This window comes from Desmodus rotundus, chromosome 7 (assembly GCF_022682495.2).
Source record: "Desmodus rotundus isolate HL8 chromosome 7, HLdesRot8A.1, whole genome shotgun sequence".
NCBI classification, from domain to species: domain Eukaryota; kingdom Metazoa; phylum Chordata; class Mammalia; order Chiroptera; family Phyllostomidae; genus Desmodus; species Desmodus rotundus.
The window spans coordinates 5,228,804-5,252,015 of record NC_071393.1 but is presented as its reverse complement, the minus strand read 5'-3'; the positions used below and the strand labels follow the sequence as shown (position 1 = coordinate 5,252,015).

General features: G+C 40.6%; 1 protein-coding gene and 1 non-coding gene across 7 annotated transcripts in view; both read left to right on the top strand.

Annotated features, from left to right (window-relative positions):
* Positions 1–68: 68 nt before the first annotated feature.
* Positions 69–23,212, top strand: part of ATXN2 (ataxin 2) — a 93,806-nt gene continuing 70,662 nt past the window's right edge. For 2 of the 6 annotated variants that reach the window (XM_053928759.1, XM_053928758.1), the window contains exon 1: positions 69–806. In XM_053928759.1, coding sequence (XP_053784734.1) covers positions 127–806 — 680 coding nt within the window. In that variant the 5' untranslated portion in view covers positions 69–126. The remainder of the gene's footprint in view (positions 807–23,212) is intronic. The other 4 variants (XM_053928755.2, XM_053928754.2, XM_053928756.2 and 1 more) reach the window with 3 other exon arrangements.
* LOC112310929 (U6 spliceosomal RNA) lies at positions 9,519–9,623 on the top strand. Its single transcript, XR_002975432.1, has one exon. It is a non-coding gene; the product is annotated as a U6 spliceosomal RNA (small nuclear RNA).

The window sequence follows — 23,212 nt, the reverse complement described above, 5'->3', positions numbered from 1 at the left end:
TGGCCCTGGGGCCGCCTCACGTTCTGCTTCCGTCCGACCCTTCCGACTTCCGGTAAAGAGTTCCCATTCCGCACCTCCGCGCCCACCCGGCAACGCCACGGGGAGCTTCTCTGTGTCTGGCCCCCGATGCGCTCGGCGGCCGCAGATCCTCGGGGCCCAGCAGCGGCCATCGAGCCTCGCCGCCTCCCTGCGGCACGGTGGCCCGGACGGCGCTCGCTCCCGCGGCCGGAGCGGCGGGGCGGCGGCATCGCGGCTCCGGACCCGTATCCCTCCGCCGCCCCTCCTCCGCCCGGCCCCGGCCCCCCTCCCTCTGGGCAGCGCTCGCCTCCCTCCGCCTCAGACTGTTTTGGTAGCAACGGCAACGGTGGCGGCGCGTCCCGGCCCGGCTCCCGGCAGCTCCTCGGATTCGGCGGTCCTCCCCGCCCATTCGTCGTCCTCCTTCTCCCCCTCGCGGGCCCGGGCGCCCCCCCGGCCGCGCTCACCCGTGCCTCCCCGTTCGGCGTCCGCGCGTCCCCGCCGCGCTCCGGCGTCTCCTCGGCGCGCCCGGCTCCCGGCTGTCCCCGCCCGGCGTGCGGGCCGGTATATGGGCCCCTCACCATGTCGCTGAAGCCCCAGCAGCAGCAGCAGCAGCAGCAGCAGCAGCAACCACCCGCAGTCGCCAATGCCCGCAAGCCCGGTGGCGGCGGCCTTCTCACGTCGCCCGCCGCCGCGCCGTCACCGCCTTCAGTCTCGTCGTCCTCGGCCGCGGCTTCTTCCTCCTCCTCGGTGGCGGCGAGCGCTGGCGGCGGGCGGCCGGGCCTGGGCAGGTGGGTGTCGCGCCCCAGCCCCCTCGGCTCCGGGCCGGGCCCTGCCCCGGGCCTTGCATCCCCTCCCCCGCGTCCCGCACAGCCGTCCCCGCCCCGTGACCGGCCGCGCTTCGGAGGTGGGGGGGGCGGTGGGCCGGGGGCCCGCAGTGGGGGTGGGGCTCCCCGCGCGGGGCTGGAGCCCGGGGGGTTGGGTGGGAGGCGCCGCGGGCTGCCTCTGGGAATGTCAGGCCGTGTCCAGCCTCCTGCAACACCCCACCCCCTCCCCCGAACGGTCAAGATGGAAGGACTGGGCAGCCTCCCCCTCTCCATTGAGGCTTTTGGGAGCGGTTCACGGGTCTCGGCAATTGTCAGCCCCTGTTCCACCGTCTTTATGCCTCCTCCGCCCCGAGCGGGGGGGTGCTTGGGCAGCGCCCCCACCCCCGGCTGAAATACTAACGTGGAAGGGTCTCCAGGTTTTGGTTCCGTTTCCAGAAACTTGCCCACTCCCCCCGTGGGGTTAAGGGGGGGCAGTTCGGGCCGCCTCGGGGCACATCTGGGATCCTCGGGGTCTGTCCGGCGCCTTCAGCACCCCCGCCTGCCCGGGGAGGCGCGCGGGGGCCCCCGGGTTGAGGTGGGTGGGCAGTGGCCCCTGCGCCCCTCGGCCTTGGGAGGGGAGGCGGCGGCCCCGAGCTCCCGCAGCGCTCCGCCCTCCCGCACCCGGGGGTGGGGAGGGCCGGGCCGCCCCGCTTCCCCCGCAAGGCCTCGTGCGCGGGTGGTGGCCGAGCCGCAGTGCCGCGCCGAGGCCGCGGGAGAGAAGGCGCCTCGGAGGAGCGGCGGGCGAGGGCCGGGCCGGCGTGCGTCGGAAGTGCGGGGGGCGGCGGGGCGCGTCCCCCCAACCCCCGCCCCCGCCCCGAGCTTGGAGACTCCGAGGGGAGCGGCATTGCAGCAGGGGACGTGGCGGGGTTCCTGAGGGCAGAAACGCGGGCGTGTACTTGCGGGGTCTCCCCCTCGCCCCCCAGTACCCAGGTCGGTGGTGGAAACGGGGGGCTCAGGGTTGTCTCCGGAACCCGGGTCCGGCGCGGGGGGGGGGTCAGTTCGTGCTTCACGAACTAGGGGACTGCTTAGTGTTCGGACGGGGCAGCGAATGTCAATAGCCTCCATTCCTTTGTGGCCAGTGTCCTTAACTCGGGGAGCGCCGCCAGAGCGCACCAAGGGCACGCAGGGCCCCGCCGCCCGGTGCCCGGGGTCCTCCTGCAGCAGACGGGCATCCTGGGCCTTAGCAGGTGGGGTAAAGAACAGTTTTTTCCCCTCATCCATTTCTTTTTGAAAACAGGTTTTTAGCAATCCATCTCCAAAGAATTTTCATTTACGGGAGAAGTTACCCATGAAGATGAAACTGAGCTGATTTTTGAGTGCTGTGGTGCTGCTGCCCTCGGGGCGGGGGGAGAACATTGGTTTTTTGACTCCTGCCCTCCCTCCCAGACAATTTCTCTTCCTCTGAAACACCTACAAAACCTGTATCTAGCTAAACTAATTTAAATGGAGTGCCTGTTTTCCTAGCTAATCCACTTAGGATTCTGTAACTTACAGTTCCCCTTCCTCAGTGGCATCCATAGAGAAAGATGGGAAAAATTTAAATATAATTTTTCTAGAAAAAGATGATGCGTTGTTTTTTCTTTTCTCTTCTTAGATAGCAATCAGAAGTCTAGCAGACATAGTCACCTTGTTCAAATAAGAATTAAAACTAAGACTTTCACGTTGCATTGGCTCTCACACTAAGTTCTCGAGGCATAAATTGTAGCCCTACTGTTTTTGATGGAGACACGGTTTTGTTATGTGTTGGGCTCATATAGTGTGAAATGTTATTCTCGTGCACTTGGAGAGTTCTTTCAGTTCCGAGTCACTCACTGGGTTCTTTATCACCCAGTTACACTTTCTTGAGTGTCCTCACTTCGGTTCGAATGCATCAGCAGTTAAGTAAGTCCCTGGGGCCCACGGTGCAGAAGAAAATGCAGCATTGGCTTTGACGTGTTGAGAGCTAGAAAATATTCTCGAAAGTCTGCAAATTCACATGTCTGCTTTAAATAGTACAATACAACATTTCTTCATATTTGACTTTTGGGTTTTTTTGTGGGGGAGGATGAATAGTTGATTTGAATGGCTTTCAAAAATTCTGCCTTTAATTGTCGCATATGTTTCAGAAGGTGGCTTTTATTCCCTTAGAACAACGTAACCACAATATTAAAGTTTGAACATAATTTTACCTTCATCCAATCCTTAATTTTGGCTTTTTACATTTTCATTTATGTAGTTTTAGTGATTGTTATTTTGTGTTTAGCTTTTTTCCCCCCCTCATCATTTTTTTTTTAAAGATTCTTCTTAACCGTTCTGTTGTTGGGAATTGGGTTTCCACATTTTTCCTATTATAGATAATGGTGCAATAAACATCTTTATACTAATGGCTTTCTGGTTCAGTCTAATTATTTCCTTAGAGAAAGTTCCCAGGAGTGGTTTTACTAGGTCAAAGGGCTTGAAGGTTTTCATGGCTCTTGCTGGCTGTGCCCTGCAGTAAAGTTTCCGGGGTTAAGAGGGTGGCTCTTCCATCGAATGGTTTCTTTGTAGTTTGTCAGACCCAGTAAGGGGTTTTCAAGGGAAAAGTTACACGTATGTCAAAGTGCATACATTATTAAGTGCTTTTGTTAGTTACCTGATTATATTTGTGATTTTGGTTTCTCTGAGGATTTAACGAAATGGTATGTGTGAAGCTGCACCGCAAACTGACTGTATTAATGAGGAAACGTGGTTCTTACATATTAGGCTGATACCTGCTACCCAGAAGAATGAAAGTCCTGAGGAACTTGTTGTAAAGCTTTTTGGTGGTTTGTTGTTTTGTTAACTTCCCTCATTCATCAAAGTATTTTTTATTGGCTGCTACCCTATGACTAATTCATTTTTGGTAACTTTTATGTAGTTTCATGGCACTGTTGGGAATTACTACTGGTTAACCCATATCTTTTCCTTTTCCCCATTTAAAAAAGGGGGGAAGGTTATAACCTTTAACCATCATAGTCTCACTTCTAAATACTTAGAATTTGTTTGATGGGATTAAGGATGAATAAAAGCTTTAGTTTTAGTGATTTTCGACTTCGTGCTTTTACTGCTTCTTTCTCTGAAGGCCTTGCAATTTAGAAATTATGCTACAATTTAGTTTCATTGTTCATTATGCTTCCATTTAAATGTCAGCGAGGTGTTCATTTCTTTAAATTAAATGTCTTTAGAAGAGCCTAAAAAATCTACATTTACTCATCGCATAAATTTATTGAAAAAATACATATAAGGCAGGTATAGGTGCTTGGGATCTATCAATGAATAGAAGATAGCTGCTCCCTTGGTGTTTACGTTCTAATGTGATGAACCAGACCATAAACATGACATTAGATTAGCAAACCAGGTACCATTAGAAAAGAGTTAGGAGATGAGAGGGGAAACGTTCAGGGTATAATATGGGAGGTTGGGGGAAGAGAGTGAGTTGCAATTTAAAATGGATTAGGGGAGGCCTCATTGAGAAGCTAACATTTGAGGAAAGTTTTGAAGGAGGTGAGGTGGTAGTCATTTGCTCTTTATCTAGATTAATTAGTCACATAGCCCCATTTGTAATTTATAAGGTTTAAACTGCATCTTTTGTTAATTTCATTCTTTATGTGGGTATTGATAATAACCAAACTTGAAGTTGAACCAAAAAAGTTAATTGGCATCTAGGTCATTAGAGGCAAGCTGTGATTGCCTGTTAAAAGAGCACATTTTTGTTTTTCTGTTGGGCTTATTTATTAGTTTAATTTTTCATTCCAAGTACCTAGAGAAAATATACTTTAAAAAAGAAAAGATTTTATTTATAGAGAGAGGGAAAAGGAGGGAGAAAGAGTGGGAGAGAAACACTGATGTGAAATAGAAACATTGATAGATTGCCTCTCAGGCCTCTGACCAGGGACCAGCCGCAACCCAGGCATGGGCCCTGACTTGGAACCGAACCCTCAACCTTTCGGTTCCCAGGCCTGGCTCAATTCACTGAGCCACACCAGCCAGGACTAGAAAATACACCTTTTAAGATTGGGCAAAAACCTACATCATATTGTTTATCAAAGAAAAGTCTCTAGTTGCTTAAAGATTTGCTTCTGAAAAGTCAAAACATTCGTGGTATCAGTCCTGGTGTTCCTTTTTTTTTGTTAAATGTAAACTTGTATTTTCTGTGTTTCTCTAATTAGAAAGACAGTTACAATTTTACACAGGGGATGTTAACTCATATCATAGCTATTTAATAGCCATATGTTTCGACTTAAAGAAGGATCTGTTTTTTTTAGTCCTAAATAACTACAGCTGCGTTAGAACTTACATTCATCATAGCAGAGTGTTTTTATACCTTGAAATGAATTATAAGTTTTTAGAAGTTTTTTTTTCCTAGAACTGTAATTTCCTATTTTGGCTAGATGATAATAGTATTTTGATAATTGTATAAAATGTTGAGCCTGAACAAAACTCTTTTGTAGCTATTTCAAATGATTGTGACAACTTCAGTGGAGATACAGAGTTTATTAACAAGCCTACCTGCTACTATATCTTTTTAAGTGAAGGTACTTTTTTATTTTAACAGCATATGTGGGTCATCTATGACTGTTACTATACCAAGATTTTAAGAGGTTGATATAGTGATCTTTATAACTAAAGTAAACTAAAGGAAAAGTGGAGTGCTCTTTCCTCTCTAGGTCTTTATGCCTCCTGAAGATGTTAGACAGACTTCAAGAAAAGTGATGTTTTGTATCAGAAAATTTACTCATCAGCGAATAGGAAGCTGGTGTAAAGCCTTTGCAAAATTTTAGCATCTAAATCTGGAATTTGTAATATAGACACTTTTGAACCCATAACCTTTACTAGCATGACTTATGATTGGAAATAGAGGTATATTTTAATGTTTTTGATATCCTTAAAGTATGGTTTCCTATTCAAACAGAATTTCTTCTGCTTTCAAAGATGAACATTCTGTGTAGAACAGTATTACTCTGCACAAAGGTGCTTGCCAAATGAAGCAGAGCTGTAATTTTGTAGGCAGTTGTGTTGTAAACTACTTTCCTGTTACTTAAAACACCAATTCAAAAGATTCTGTGTAATCTGTATTACATATATGTAAGGTTTAGAGCTTTCAGACTTGTGTGGATGTGGTTCCTGACCCTTGGCTGGATTATAGTATAACACAGAAAAGAGGAGCACTTGAACAAGTGTCCAGAATAGATTCGTTCTTGAAATTAATAAATTGAGACAGTCTTTGAATGAGTACTGTGTCAGTTATATTTGAAAGCCCTGTCTCATAATTTGAAAAACAGCTTTAAATGCTCATTGTAGAAAAGTAAGAATGCAGAAAATCAAAAAACGAAAAAGCTCAAATTCCTGTAAAATTAAAAGTGCCCACAGTCTCTCCTTGGAGAGAAGCACTGTGAGAAATTTGGCGCACACCTGTCGGGCTCTTTGTGAGCGCACACGGCACATGCAGATGTGAAACCAAATGGCGTTATGTGGTACACTGTTTGGGATTCAACGGTGTGTATCATCTTTTTAAATATTTGTTTTTCCCCTAATACTAGCATTTCAGATCATGAAGAAATAACAAAATCTTATTTTACAGTAAAATGGGAAAAACCCTAAGCGTTGAGAGATTAGGGGACTTAGTGTAACATATTTGTACTTCCCCTCCTTTAAATAAATGTAGATGTAAACAAAATCACGTTGTGTGTCTTAAAGAATATACCATCACATACAGTTCTTGCCCTTCAGGATATCTTTTTGTAACCTTGAATTTGGCTTGCTAAAATAGGAAGTCTAGTTCCTTTCCAAAGAATATATGTAATTTTGTACATATGTGATATGAAGTCTACTGTAGTGCTAAGTCCTTGATTTTGTTATTTTTAATGGGTTAGTATTGTTATGGATCTTGGTTGTCCATGAAAATTTGCCACACCCATTATTAACCTTAGGTTTTATTTGCTGAAAATTATTTGCAGTTGTATGCATATGAAAATTTGAAATTTCCTTTAAAAAATTCTTACACAGATTACTTTAAGCCTTGAAGTTGATTCAAGTGACTATAAAATATCAGTTTAATGCCATGATTAATAGCTGGCTGCTTTTGGGACTGGATAAAATGGCATCTATAATGGAGTCTTTGTAAATCCCATCAGTTTGTGGTATGAGGCTCGTCTGCAATGTAATTATAAATGAGTGTGGCTTATTATTATCGAGTGTATCAGTCCTTTAGAATGTTGCCCTCTTGTAAGTATTACCTTGAGAGGATTTGTCTAACCCATGTTGTCAGTGTTTAGGATCGCCAGTTTTTGTTTGTACTGCTTTTTATGGAACATGTTAAAAAATACCTTTAGCAGTAGTCTTTGTAAATAGTCAAGATTAATCTTGATTATAGTTTTAGTTTTAAAAAAGAAAAGGCTGGTTTTGAACCAAATCATGCATTTTTCTTTTGGGGGTCATAAACATTTTTTTTGTGGACCTTGTGTAGTTAACTTTATTCCTGAAACACACTTGAAAATCAGGTACAGAAAAGATTTAAAGTCTTTGCAGATTACAGAAAGGTAAACCCTTCAGAGCATCTTTCAGAGTTTATTTGCTTTTACTTTGCACATGATTCTGTGTAGCTTGCTTTTTTGATTTACGGATTGCCGGCCAGTAGAGAGGTAAAACTTTTAGGGGGAACATATTGACAGCCATTAGAAATAACAGCATGGTAGTTAAGAGATGGGAGAGTTATAAAAAAGGAATACAGGGGCTCAAAAAGTAGTCATGAGCTGCTTATTGATGGGGATGCATTCTGAGAAACGTGTCATTAGGCAAAATTAGAGTCCACCTACACAGATCTAGATGGTATAGCCTACTACTGTGATTGTACGTGCTGTGCTTTTATACGCCTGGCAGTGCAGTGGGACTGTTTACACCAGCATCAACACAAATGTGAGTAATGCGTTGCATTAGGTGATAGGAATTTTTTGCTTCATTATCATCTTACGGGCCCACGAGCATATATATGGTCCGTCATAGAACAAAATGTTGTTACGTGATGCATGACTGCACACCATCCTGGGTGACTGAGTTTTTAGCTCTATGCCATAGTAGACCCCAGAGGCATTACTATTTTATAGCACAATGTAGTTAATTGGTGTGCATATAAGGGTGACTCATAAGACAAGGTTAACTTGTTTTTCATATCTCTCAAAGAAGTATTTTTCAAACTGCGGGTCATGACCCCTTAGTAGATTGTAAAACCACTCTAGTGGGTCATGACAAGCATTTTTCAAAAAAATGAAAAAGAAGGGAAGATGTTAAAATACATTGCATTGTTAAGGGCTTAAGAATTGTTTTAAATAACTTCTGTTTCACTTTGTGTCATGCTGTGCTGCAATATAAAGTAACTTTTCATTGACGTAGTCAAAGTCACTATGTAGATGTACTTAGTTGCAGTAAGAGGATGGAGGAAGGTTTTTGCAGTTATGTGTAGGCCAGAGCTGCCAGATTTAGAAAATAAAGATAAAGGATACCCATTTAAAATTGAATTTCTGGTAAACAGTGACTGATTTTTTAGTATAAAGATGTTCCAAATTGCATGGGACAAAATTATTTATCTGAAATCCAAATTTAACTGGGCATCCTTTATTTTATATGGCAACCCCAGTCTAGGCTAGAATTGGGGTTCACCCCTTGGTAACTAAAATTTATCTCTGTGAGCCCTGGTCAGATAGTTCAGTTGTCTGGGGGGGTGTTCCGATGTGCCGAGGTTGTGGGTTTGGTCCCCTGGTCAGGGCACAATAAGGATCAGCCAATCAGTGCATAAATACGTGGGGCAGCAAGTTGATGTCTCTCCGTCTGTCTCCTCTTCCCTCTCTTTCAGATCAGTAAATAAAATTTTTTAAAAATTAACTCAGGCAAAAACTTTATTTTGTTCACTACTGTATTCCAATTTCCCTGAACAGGCTTGGCACTGAGTCATGTGTTTGAATGGGTATGCCACTCACTCTCAGGCTCAGTTTGTATATCTTTTAAAAGAAGAAAAGAATACTTTTCAAAAGTGAGATACTACATTTTTATTATAGTCCACTCTTGGCACACAGGGGACTTCAGTAGTTTAGAATTGTACAGATTTGGAGTTGGAAGTGGCCCTGGTGATTTTTAATTCTCATTCTCTTTTTAGGTGAGGAAACAAAGGCCATAGAGGTTATTTGTCACATTCTCCCATCATTAGCTGCATAGCTGGCTTCAGAATCTTGTTCCCTTTTTTTTCCTAATATATTTAAGACTTGTTTTCAAAATTTCATGTTTAGTAATCTAAGATTCACCTATCCAGGAAAAAAAAAACACATTTTCTAAATGTTACAATTAGCAAAGGCTCCACTTTTGCTGGGCTTTTTAAAAAGATTTTATTTACTTATGTTTTAGAGAGAGAAAGGGAGAGAAACATCAATGTGTGGTTACCCCTCGCACACCTCCTACTGGGGACTTGGCCCACAACGCGGGCTTGTGCCCTGACTGGGAATTGAACCGGCAACCCTTTGATTCTCAGGCTGGCGCTCAACCACTGAGCCACACCAGCCAGGGCTGGCTGGGTTTTTTTGTTTGTTTTATTTTCTGTCACATATATTTCAAGTGGAAGTGTGTTTGTCCTTTTTAAAAATAAAGTAACTCGTACTCATTTCAACAGCACATACACTAAAATTGGAACGATACAAGGAAGATTAGCATGGCTCCTGCGCAAGGGTGACACAAATTCTTGAAGTGTCCGTATTTTTTGGAAACAACAAACGGACAGGAACTAGAGGGGAGGAAGGAGGGGGAAAAGAGAGGAAAGAAGGGGAAGGGTCTAGTTAAAGAACAAGTATAAATGACCCGGGGATATGGACAGCAGGGTGGGGATTGACTGTGGGAGGGGGGATGGGGCAGGGGAGAGCCACAGGGGAAAAGTGGAACAACTGTAATAGAACAACAATAACACAAAATAAAAATAAAGTCACTATAGTGTTTCTACCTGGCATTCCTTTTCTTTCCTCTCTGAGTATCCTATTCTGATCCTTAGCCTAGATGGCAAACAGGTTTTACCTTATATGCCAATTCTGATTGATGGGAGTGTTACATAGAGGATGCTGAGGTTTCTTTTGGCTTTGGAGAAGTCGTGGTGAATAGAGAAAGGGGTGGGGTAACTTTTTTGTCCTGAGTACCAGATGGTATTTGCTGACTGTAGTTCTGCAAACTTCTGATCAGTCACTTCTTGTCCAGATACTTCATAAATACTTCACAGCCATAACACTCTCCCCAAATGTCTTTCATTGTGTCCTCTTTCTATTGAGAAACTTTCAGTGGCTCTCATTACTAGCAATCCAATCTAGACTATTCAGCCTGATATCAAGTCCCTCAACAAACTGCCCACACTGTATTTATTCTCCAGCATAAATCAAATTCTTCCAATCTAGTCGTCTTGTCCTCATTTAAACACAAGTCTTTGAAGGCTTAGCCCAGATTCCCTCGCACAGTGTCTCACCATATTTACTCTAGGAAAATGTGACTCCTTCCTCTTCCTGTAGCTTTGGCGTTCGTTGCACCGTACCTTGTATGTAAGTGCAGCAGCTCTTCCGCTGACAGACCTCCTCAGGATGAACTCTGAGAGAGGAGCGGTGCTACGCCCCACAGCATGAGTGGGTTATCCCCACCAGCAGATGGTCATCTTTTGTTTCTTTATGGACATTTCACAGTCAACCATTCTGGTCATTTTTAAATTCTGTGTGTTTACTGTGAGCTTAGTTTGTTGTTGAAGCTACCATTTTCAACAAGTGTAGCAGTACTGGGTGTTGGCAGTGTCAGCATTTAATTGTGGTTGAAGTGAGATTTAAAAAATTGTAAGTAGTAAGAAAATGACGGCTTGGGACAGGATGAATTATTCTGAAGGGCAGAGATCCAAAAGTACCATTTTAATTTAGTCAGTAATAATCAGCAAATGATAGAAAATTAATGAAATGGGAAAACTGGGAAGTTTGCAGCTAAGGATGGGAGAAGTTTGGGAAAGGCTAAAGTTAAAGTTCGACTGCTGAAAATTTTGTCGAGACCTACAAGCAGTGCGACAGTTTCACAGTCCATTGATTAAAGGGTCTAAGCCGGCAGTGGTGTCCAACCTGTGGCCCAGGATGGCTTGAATGCGGCCCGACACAAAATCGTAAACTTACTTAAAACACTATGAGGGTTTTTTTTGTGATTACATGTCACTATGTATTTAATGTGTGGCTCAAGATGACTGTTCTTCCAGTGTGGCCCAGAGACACCAAAAGGTTGGACACCCCTGGCAATCTACAGTGGCCTGTGAGGCAGTTATTGAGAGATGCCCAATAGAATGTTCACACACTGGGTCTGCAAGCTTCATAACCTCCTCCTGTCCATTTTGGACTTAGGAACATGTGGCTGTACAGAAAAGACTTTTTTCATTGCTCGTTGCACTGTGATTCAGCTCATATTACTAGGTAGTTATTCCTTATTGTGGTAGATTGCTGTTTAATTAGATGTATTGACATACAGTTTACATAAAGTTCGTCCTTTTTGTGTATAGGTCTTGAGTTTTGACAGACACATAATCATGTAGCCACTACCACACACATAATATGTCCCCATAAAGTTTCCCTGTGCCTCTTAGTCCCCTTCTTCCTCCAGCCCTGACAATTACTGGTCTGTTTCTTGTCAGTATAGTTTTGTCTTTTCTAGAATGCCATATATATGGGACCATACAGTATAACCTTTTGTGATTGGGTTCTCTAATAATGCTTTGGAGTGTTAACAGTAGTTTCTCATCTTTGGTGCTGAGTTGTATTCTGTTAACAGTATGCATGTGCCATGGTTTGTTTATCAAGGGAGGGACATTTGAGTTTGTAGGTTTTGGCTGTTGGAAATAAAGCTGCTAGGAATACTTGTGCAGATTTTGTGTGATCTTAACAATTACATTTCTCTTGATTAAATATAATGAAATGGGATTTCTGAGCTGTATGGGCAAGTATTCAATTTTAAAAGTAATTGCAAAACTGTTTGCTGAAGTGACTACTAATTTGTCTCAACAATATATGGGATTTCTTTTAAATACTTGATTTCAATCACAGTTGATGTACAATATTAGTTTCAGGTACAGATTTCTAATTGCTCTAATTTTGGGGCAACACTTGGTATGTTAATCTTTAATTTCAGTCATTTTAGTGACTGTGTGTAGTGGTGTTTCATTGTGGTTTGAACTTGTATCTCTTTAATGCCTAATGATGTGTGGGATCTTTCCATGTGCTTACTTGCCATTTGTAGCTCATGTTTGGTGACAAACTATTTGGGATCTAACTTGTTTGGAAGTAAAGGAGCTTCCTGCATTGTCTTCCTTTTAGATTTAGAGCATCTTGAGGTCCGGGGAGGGGGAGGTGGGGGGGGGCGGCGGGCGGCAGAGCAAGTGCCTTGTACAACTTTGTATACTTGATAAGTGGTAAATTACTTACTGGTTATGTGAGCATTGCTTCCTTTCTTAAGCAGACAAGTTTAACCTGCTGGGGAAAAGCTGTCATTTCAAAAGGAACATGGCATTTATTTTCTAGGCATTCCATAGTTAAACTCCTTCTTCTTCTTGAGTACCGTGTGTTTGCCAGGCTCTGGGGATACAGTAGTGAACACGCCAGAGGTCTCTTCTGCCCTGGAGCTCACATATTAGTGCAGGAGACAAGGCAGAGAACTCAAACTGCCCTTGCCGCTTCTGATACGTTTGAGTTGCTGATACTTGTTTCTATCTTATAAAATAATGGAAAGAAATCTTGGGATGTGGGGATTAACCGCTTTCATCAGAAGATAGGGCTACTATGTTGCTAAGGGTTTTATTTCTTTTAATGTTTTAGGGAGAGCCACTGGCTCGTCACAGAAATCAGTATGTCTGAGAAGCCGCTTGATCTAAACTTGTGAAAGTCAATTAGGGTCATGATTGAAAGGAAGGGCAACTGAGTGGACCACACCATAAGCTTCCTATTCTTCTCGGGTGTATATGTATGTGATTGTGTGTGTGTGTGACTTTTCCCCATTTGATTATAACACACACACTGCTACTAGATAATCTGTTGCCCTGTCCTATTTTACTCATGAAGAAGCTAAGGCCCAGAGAGACTCAGTGACTTGTTTAAATTTACTTGGCCAGAAAGTAGCAGAGATGGAATGACTTACTGTTGTATTTAACATTTCTGAAAAGGGCATATGCAAGTGAGAACAATGGAAGAAAACTTGTGAGGGATTTAAGGAATGTTAAAAATTATAGTTGACCCTTGAACAACACAGGTGTTAGGGTCGCCAATTCCCTTCACAGTCAGAAATCCACGTATATCTTTTGACTCCTCAAAAACTTAACTACTAATAGCCTATTGTTGACCAGAAGCCTGACTGAAAACACAGTTGATTAACACATGCGTGTTTATAATACCTAGTACCATGTAAATGCTGTGTAAATAGTTGCTATATTGTATTGTTTAGGGAATAATAAAAAAAAGTCTGTGCCTGTTCAGTACAGACACACCCATTCTAGGCCTAACTACATAGTGCATGTCGGCAACAGCCGTTTTTCCCTGCATATTTTTGATCTGCGATTGTTTGATTCTGCAGATGCGGAACCCGCTGATACAGAGGGCCAACTGTATTATCACAGTTCGCTATTTGTTCACCAGATAGTGAACATTTGGGCTGTTTTCAGTTCTTGGCTATTATGAATAAACCAGCTTTGAACATTCTCATTTATTGCTCTTGAATGATTACCTACGAGTGGGATTGCTACGTTGTATAAGTATGTTTAACTTTATAAGAAACTGCCAAACTTTTTTCCAAAACGGCTGTACCATTTTCCCTTCCTACCAGCAGTGCATGAGAATTTCAGGGGCTCAGCATCCCCACTAGTAGTTGCTATTGTCGGTCTTTAATTTTACTCAGTAGATCTTAACTTGGTTAAATGAGTGTGTCTTTTGTACACTTACTAGAGTTTTTTAAATCTTTTTATTAATGTTATATGAATTCTTCATATATTTTGTGTATAAGTCCATTATCAATATCTTTTGCAAATATTTCCTCATCCATGGATTGACTTTTTATTTTAACAGTGTCTTGCAAAGAATAGACTATTTAAAAATTTAATGAAGTCTAATTTATCAATTTTTTTCTTTTATGGTTTGTATTTTTCTGTCCTATCTAAAGTCTTTGTCTAACCCAAGGTCATAAAGATTTTCTCCCAGCTCTGACTGGCATGGCTCAGTGGGTTGGGCATCTTCCCGCAAGGGGAAAGGTCACCGGTTAGATTCCCAGTCAGGCACATGCCTGGGTTGTGTGCCAGGTCCCCACTTGGGGGATATGCGAGAGGCAACTGATTGATGTTTCTCTTGCACATTGATGTTTCTCTCCCTCTCTTTCTCCCTCCATTCCCCTCTATCTAAACATAAATAAAAATGAAAATCTTTCTAAAAAAGATTTTCTCCTATATTTATAGAAGTTTTAATTTAAAATTTTTATGATTGGATCATTGATCCTGTTTCAAGTTAGCCTTGCTAACCTCTTATTTTTAGTAGCTTCTTTGTAGATTCTCTCAGGATTTTCTGCTTAAATGAGCATGTGGCCTTTTAAAGACAGTTTTCCTTCTTCCTGTCCAATCATTGTGCCTTTTATTTCTTTATATTGTACAAGATAGAAGCTTCAGTTTGAGTGTTTTGTCAGTTTATTTTTCTTTTACATTTTGTTCTAATCAGCATTCACATGAGGTTCACAAGTTGGTATGTTTCAAGTCTGTTTTAATCTATCTACTGTTTAACCCTTCATTAGTTTATGCTAGGTGCTTTTGATTTAGTGGTCAGTACAAAGTTCTTGGGTTTATAGAACTTGCTCATAGCATTGTCATCAAACATACATTACTAAAAGACACACCTTAATGTTTTATCAGTAGATAGATCAACCTCAATTGGATTTCGTTGTAAAGCTTAAAAATAATTAAATGAGAATAAGAGCACTTTCATGACTTTCTCTCTTTTTAAAAAAATTTTTACTTACTGATTTTAGAGAGAGAAAGAGGGGAAGAGAGAGACAGAGACAGGCACTGAGAGGAACATTGATCTCTTGTTCCATTTATTAATGCATTCATTGGCTGCTGCTTGCATGCGCCCTGATCTGAGGATCAAACCTGCAACCTTGGCTTATTAGGACAATGCTCTAACCGCCTGAGCATCTGGCCAGGGCTCATGGCGGTTTTTGGTTATATATACATTAAACTTTCATGAAAAATATTTAATGCTATTGAGACATTTCTTTTAGAAGTACTGGTTTGTATAAAACAGCAATAGACTTTGTTTTTAAATTGCAGTTATTAACACTGCAGCCACTTTTTTTTTTTTTTTTTTTTAGCACAGAGGTCAGCAGACTTTTCTTGGTAATGACCCAGATAGTAAGTACTGGGTTGGCCAAAAAGTTCATTTAGTTTTTTCTGCAAAATAAAACACATTTTTTTCATTTTCACCAACAACTTTATTAATTTGGATATTTTTAGTATGTTGGCTATCTTCTACTATTGGCTTCTAGTGGGTAGAGGCCAGGGGTGCCCCTAAACATCTACCAATGCATAAGATAGCCCACAGCAAAGAATTATTTGGCCAGAATGTTAGTAGTACCAAAAAACTTCACAAACCACTTTAGACACCTTTGATCAGTCACAGCACCTTCTCCATACACTACCCAAATCTTTCTTTTGCATTTCAGTTGTGTTTTTACCTTTCTTGAAATCATAAAGCACAATACACTGAAAATACTGAGTATCTTCTTCCATCTTCAATATTAAAAATGGCTATACAAAAATTCACCAATTTTGAAGTTTTTTTTAATGCATGCTGATATGACAGCTGTCACAATACAGTCTAACAAAATTGTTTCTAATGAAGTAAAAGAAAATTAAGCACTACTAGAGCCATTGTACCGAAAAAACTAAAGGAACTTTTTGGCCAACCCAGTATTTTAGGCTTTATGGGCCATATAACTCCTCTGTTACATATTCTTCCTGACTTCTCTTCCTTTTTTAAAACAACCCTTTAAGAACTTAAAAACCATACTTTAGAGGCCAGAAGAAAACAAGTTGCCAAGCCTATAGTTTGCTGACCCTTGATTTAGAGAATGATTATTCTGAAAGCTTTCATTTCCTTTTTTTTTTCTTTCCCCTCTTCTTTGACTCTCTCACTGACTTATTAAACATGTATTAAATGTATATCATATGTAATGTACAGGTCCTCTGTGCTAACTTTGGTAGATGATACAAAGATGAATATGATACTGTCTGTCAACGTTAGTTGTTTGGGTTTTGTTTCATCCAAGAGCTCCTAGACAAGGCATGATGAGTGTTGTAATCTAGGTGTTTATTCTGCCATACGATGTGCTGTTTGGGGCTACATCTGTTTCTGGTACCTTCTAATTTTCATGAATGCATGACTGCCGACCGCACAGTTTTCTCCAGTTTGGGTCTGTGATTCCCTGTGCGAGCATCATTTTCGGATTTGCACAGCAAGCACCAGGTGATCAGGCCCTGAGTAGTGGGCGTATGACAGGTTCACCAGTAACTGTAATGCAAGGCAGATATGCTAAATTCCAATCTAGAGACTTAAAGAGATCACCATATGTTTGACTGGGATGGCATGATTCAAGGAAGGCTTTTTGTAAAGGTAACATTTGAGTAGGCAGGGTAGGATTAAATTTTTATTTACAAAAAAATAGACATTTTGAATAATAAAGTAAAAGTCACAGTTTCTAATTTTTTTTTTCTTTCACGTGTTTGTTTTCAATCTGATATTTGCAGTCAGTAATGCTTTCTTCCTTGTGTTGGGTTGGCCAAAAAGTCTGTTTAGTTTTTTCTGTAAAATGAAAGACACATTTTTCATTTCCACCAATAACGTTATTGATTTGGATATTTTGAGTATGTCGGCTGTCTCCTGTGTGGTATAATGTTTAGTGTTCTCAATTAATGTTTTGATTTAATCGCTCGCTATCAACTTCAACTGGTCTACCCAACCGTGGAACACTGTCCAGCAAGAAATCTCTAGCATGAAACTTCGCAAACCACTTTTGACATGTTTAATACACTTTCCCTAATATACTGCACAAATCTTTTTCTTGTGTTTAAGTTGGTTTTTATCTTTCTTTTTCTTGAATAAAGCATAGTATGCCGAAAATGTTGCATACCTTCTTCCATCTTTAGTATTAAAATGGCTACACAAAAATTCACCAGTTTTGATGTTTTTTTTTTAATGCATGCTGATATGACAGCTGTAACTGTAGAATCTAACAAAATTGTTTTGAATGAAGTTAAAGACAGCTAAGTGCTGCTAGAGCCATCTTAGGGAAAAAACCAAATGAACTTTTGGCCAACCCAGTATATTAAATAAGATGAAATACAATGTTTTGAAGTGAACTATAAAATAAGATACAGGGTCTATTTAAATAACAGCAGTTTCTAATTTTTATCTTTTTTATGTTAAAGATTTCATTTGTTTATTTTAGAGAGCTGGGAAGGGAGGGAGAAAGAGAGGAGAGAGAAACATCAATCAGTTGCCTCTCATACGTGCCCTGAAATGGGGACCAACCTGCAACCCAAGGCATGTGCCCTGATCAGGAATGGAACTGGTGACCTTTTGCCTTGAGGGAAGATGCCCAACCACCTGAGCCACACCAGTCATGGCTACAACAGTTACTAATTTTTAAAAATATTTTGTTTATAAATAGTTTTAGACTTAGCAGAAAAGTTTGCAACAATAGTACAAATAATTCTATACGTTTCACCTATCTCAAGTAACATTTCACTATGTTTATTTTTTATTTTCTAGTGTTAAAATTTACATATGTATATGTAAAATATACATACATATGTAATTTATACATGTGTCTAAAATTAAAATTATTTTATTAAACATGTGAGAGACATGGTGCTTCTCAGCCCTACCTACTTTAAAATGTATTTTTTAATAACAAGGACATTCTCTTATAAAACCACAGGGAATTATATATTATGTTAAACTGTTATCTATAGGCCTTATTGAAATTTTACCAGTTGTTCTTCTAATGCTCTTTACAGCAAATAAATAATTTTCTCCCTGGTCCAAGAACCATTCCAGGATTATATGTTACATTCAGGTGTCATGTCTTTATGGTTTCTTTTAATCCGAAGTACTTCCTTCGTTTTTCTTTGTCTTTTATCACTTGACACTTTAGAAAATTAGTTATTTTGTAGAATGCCCTTTAACTAGGGCTTGTCTGATGTTTTCTTGTGATTCGATTCAGATTATGCATTTCTGACAGGAATAGCACGGAAAGTGACGTGTGTTCTGTTGTACGATATCAGGAGTTGAAACATGGGATACATTTCTGCCATTGCAGATGTGGTTAACTTTGATCACTTAACCAGGATGATGTCTGCTAGGTTCCTTTACTATAAAGTTATTTTTTACTTTGCCATTAATGAATGTCCTGTGGGGAGTTATTTTGTGACTATACTCATTTAAATACGCTGTTTCTCCTGTACTAGATTTAGCATCCAGTGGCAGTTTTTGCCTGAAACAGTTATGGTGGTTATCAAGTGGTAGCCTTCTAATTCCATCATTCCTCGTTCGTTATTAGTTGGAATTCAGTTAGTTGTCAGGTTGGTAGTACGATGACAGGAGTGGAGCATGAGATGAGTTCTCAGGATGAAGAGAGCGGGGTTCTGGCTCAGGACGACACACGGTTTCCGTGAAAAGCTTGTTCTTCACAGCCCAGGGGCTCTGTGAGAGAGGGTCCAGAGAGTTTAGGTGGAATGCCTCCTCTTCCTGGTGGGTCGGTCTTTAACACCTCTTTTTGTCTCAGTAACATTTTTTCATTGCTTTTTACAAAGATTTTATTTATTTTTAGAGAGAGGGGAAGGGATGGAGAAAGACAGGGAAACATCCATGTGCGAGAGATGCATCTATCAGTTGCTTCTCGCACGCCCCCTACTGGTCTGATCAATGTTTCATTCCCGCTCTTTGTCCCTCCCATCCCCTCTCCCTAAAAATAAATAAAATCTTTTTTAAAAAATGAGGATTTATTTCTGGGCTCTCTATTCCTTTCCATTTTTTAAGGATTTTATTTATTTTTAGAGAGGGGAAGGGAGGGAGAAAGGGAGAGAAACATCAATGTGTGGTTGCGTCTTACGTGGCCCCTACTAGGGACCTAGCCCGCAGCCCAGGCATGTGCCCTGACTGGGAGTCAAACTGGCGATCCTCCAGTTTGCAGGCTGGCACTCAATCCACTCAGTCTCACTAGCCAGGGCTTTACATTGATTTTTAGAGAGCAACAGAAACATCAATTTGTTATTCCACTTAGTTATGCATTCATTGGTTGCCCTGACCAGAGATCGAACATGTAACCTGGGCTGTCGGGATGACATTCTAACCAACTGTGCTGCCTGGCCAGGGGAACATTGTTTTAAAGTCTGTTTTGTCTGATAATAGTACAGCCACTCCAACGTTCTTGTATGTGCTATTCGTGTGATATGTCTTTTTCTATCCTTTTATTTTCAATATACAGGGTCCAGCAGAAGTAATATCTGCTTGAGTGTGGTTGGTAGGGTAATAATATGGGTGTAGTAATTCATAGTTTTAATTAGAACATTTCACCTAAAATGTCATATGGTGTGCTTGAGTGTGATGTTGTTATATTATAGATTGACATGCTTATGATTTTGTAATAAAAAGGGGGTGTTAGTTGTGCCAGATCCAGTACTTGGGTCTTTGAATCTAAAGTATCTTTTTTATAGACCATGTATAGTTGGATCTTATTTTTTATCCAGTTAAGCCTGTATCTCTGGTGATTCTACTAATAATCTACCAGTTGCCTTTGACTACAACCTCCACTGTTTTGTTTATTTTTTAAGCCTCACCTGAGGATATGTTCATCGATTTTAGAGAGGAAGGGTGGGGGAGAAGGAAAAAAAGAAAGAAACATCCATGTGAGAAACATAGATTGGTTGCCTCCTGTACATGCCCTGACTCAGGATTGAACCCCTGCAACCTAAGTATGTGTCCTAACCAGGAATCGAACCTGTGACTTTTTGGTGTATGGACAACACTCCAACTGAGCCACCTGGTCAGGGCGACCTCCACTCTTTCTGGAGCACTCACAGGCATGAACTTAACCTACACACGGTTGCAAATGAAGTTACTTTGGCAAGAGAATCTGAGTATTTTTGTGGGTTTTTTTCCTTAATTCTATTTATTGGGGTGACACTGGTGAACAAAACTACACGGGTTTCAGGTATGCAGTTCCACAACACATCATCTGTACACTGTATTGTGTGTTCACCACCCCAGGTCAAGTCTCCTTCTGTCACCATTCACCCCTCCTATACCCTCCTCCGCCTCCCCCCACCCTCCTGTTTTTTTTTAATTGTGGTAAAATATACATAACATGAAAGTTACCATTTTAACCAGTTTTTAGAATCTATTTTTATTAAATTTATTGGAGGAATAACATTGGCTAATAACATTATATAAACTTCAGGTGTGCAATTTTATAATAAATACAACATCTGTATACTCTAGTCTGTGCTCACCACCCAAGTCTAGTCTCCTTCCTTCACCTTTTATTTGACTCCCTTTTCTCTTTGTCCTCCCCCCCACTCCCTTCCCAGATAACCATTCTATTGGCTGTCTTTGAGGTTTATTTTACTTGCTTGTTTTGTTTGTTGCTTTTTGTTTTATATCCCATAGCTGAGTGAAATCATAGTTTTTGTCATTCCATCCGACTTATTTCACTTAGCGTAATACTCTCAAGGTCCATCCATGTTGTTGCAAATGACAGTGTTTCATCTTTTTACGGCTGAGTAGTAGAACCTTTTTAAAAGTAGTTTAATGGCATTAAGTACATCACATTATTGTGCTACCACCACTTCTATAAAGTTCGACACATATTTTACCCCAAAAGGAAGCCCTGTACCCATTAAGAAATTGCTTGCTTCCTATTCTAACCATTCCCCAGCCCCTGGCATTTACCATGCTACTCTCTCATCTATGAATTCTACTTATATCTCATTTAAGTAGAATCATACAACAGTTGTCCTTTTGTGTGTGGCGTATTTCACTTAGCATTTCTTCAAGGTTCATCTGTGCTCTAGCATATATCAGGACTTCATCCGTTTTTAAGGCTAAATAATATTTCATTGTGTGGATGTACCACATTGTGTTCGTCTGTTCATTCATTGACATTTCAGGGGTGTTCTTTTTTCACATTTTCATTACTGTAAATAATGTTGCTGTGAATATTGGTGTACAATTGTCTGTTCAAATCCTTACTTTCAGTTACTTTGGGTTATGTTTATAGGTGAAATTGCTGGATCATATGATAATCCTATGTTTAATTTTTTGAGAACTGCCATACTGTTTTCCATAGCAGTTGCACCATTTTATATTTCCATAAGCAATGCACAGGGAGGGTTCCAGTTTCACCATATTTTTGCCAACCTTTTATTTATTTATTTATTTTTAATAATAGCTATCTAAGTAAGGCTGAAGTGGTGGCTCATTGTGTTTTTTATTTATATTTTCTAATGACTAGTGATGTTGAACATATTTTCATGTGCTTTTAGGCAAAATGCATTATTTCTTTGAGGAAATGCCTATTGAAGTCTTGCCCATTTTTGGATTAGATTGTATTTTTTGTTTGTTTAGTTGTTGCAGTTCTTTATGTATTCTGGATATTTACCCCCTTGCCAGATATATGATATGCAAATATTTTCTTCTGTGCGTTGTCTTTTCACTCTCTGATAGCATCCTTTGCACAAAGGTTCTAAATTTTGATAAAATTCTTACCTTTTTTTTCATGTTGCCTATGCTTTTGGTATTACAATTAAGAAATCATTGCTAAATTCAAGGTCATAGAGATTTTCCTTTGTTTTTTTCTGAGCGCTATAGTTTTATATTTAGGTTTTGAACCATTTTGAGTTAATTTTGTATATCATATAAGATAACACTTCGGCATCATCCTTTTGCATGTGGATATCCATTTTTTCCAGAATTGTTTCTTGAAAAGACGTCTTTTCCCCATTGAATACTCTCAATCCCCTTTTTAAAAAGTAGTTGCCTGTGAACATGAGGATTTAGCCCTGGCTGCTGAGGTTCAGTTGAGTGCCGGCCTGCAAAGCAAAAGGTTGCCAGTTCGATTCCCTGTCAGGTCACGTGCCTGGGTTGTAGCTGGGTCCCCAGTTGGGGATATGCAAGGGTCAACAGATCGATGTTTCGTTTCCGGTCTTTCTCCCTCCCTTCCCCTCTCTCTAAAAATAAATAAGTAACATCTTTTTTTAAAAATGAGGACTTATTTCTGGGCGCTCCATTCCTTTCCTTTTTTTTTTTAGGATTTTATTTATTTTATTTTTAGAGAGGAGAAGGGAGGGAGAAAGGGAGAGAAACATCAATGTGTGGTTGCCTCCCATGTGTCCCCCACTAGGGACCTAGCCTGCAACCCAGGCATGTGCCCTGACCAGGAATCAAACTGGCGACCCTTTGGTTTGCAGGCCGGCACTCAACCCACTGAGCCACACCAGCCAGGGCTCCATTGGTTTTTATGTCTGTCCTTATGCCAGTACCGCACTGTTAATTATTATAGCTTTGTAATACGTTTTTGAAATTGGGAAGCCACACTTAGCTTTTGTGTGACTTGAAATTTATAGTAATTATTCCTCTCCCCATACTGTGTTTTCTTCTCATGTCATTTATTTGTTGAAGAAACTGTCATTTGTTAGGTTGAATTTACCACATTTTGGATTTAACTGATTTGTAACTTCATGATATCCGTTAATATATTTTGCCCCATGTTTCCTGTAAACTGGTAGATTCCTAAACTTGATTAAATCCAGGCTCTGACTGCATCACATCAGAAGGCACTTTTTTTTGAGTTATCACCTGTTACCTATCTTCAACAGTTTCAAATTCATGCCATCTCACTTCATTTTTAACTCCATCAATTTTCTCCCTCCTGCCTTATTTTGAAGCAATATAAACTTATTATTTTTGTTGATTTCTTGGTGTTGATTTGGCATTTTGGATCACACTTAAACTTCATTTAATGACTATTGGAAGCTTAGAATCCTGAAAATAGTTTTGTTAAATCTAATCAATCTAGTCAAAAGTATATTTAGGACTAGAATGTGATCTTGGCTTTTCTTTAATGTTCATTTTTTGCTACTATATGAAATATTAGTATGCTTTGTTTCAAAATACTAAAGAAAAAATAAAAGTAAGGCATATTCTGAGTGGATCCAGAAAGAGAAAAACAAGAATGCACTGGGGATTTTATCAGTTTCAGAGAAT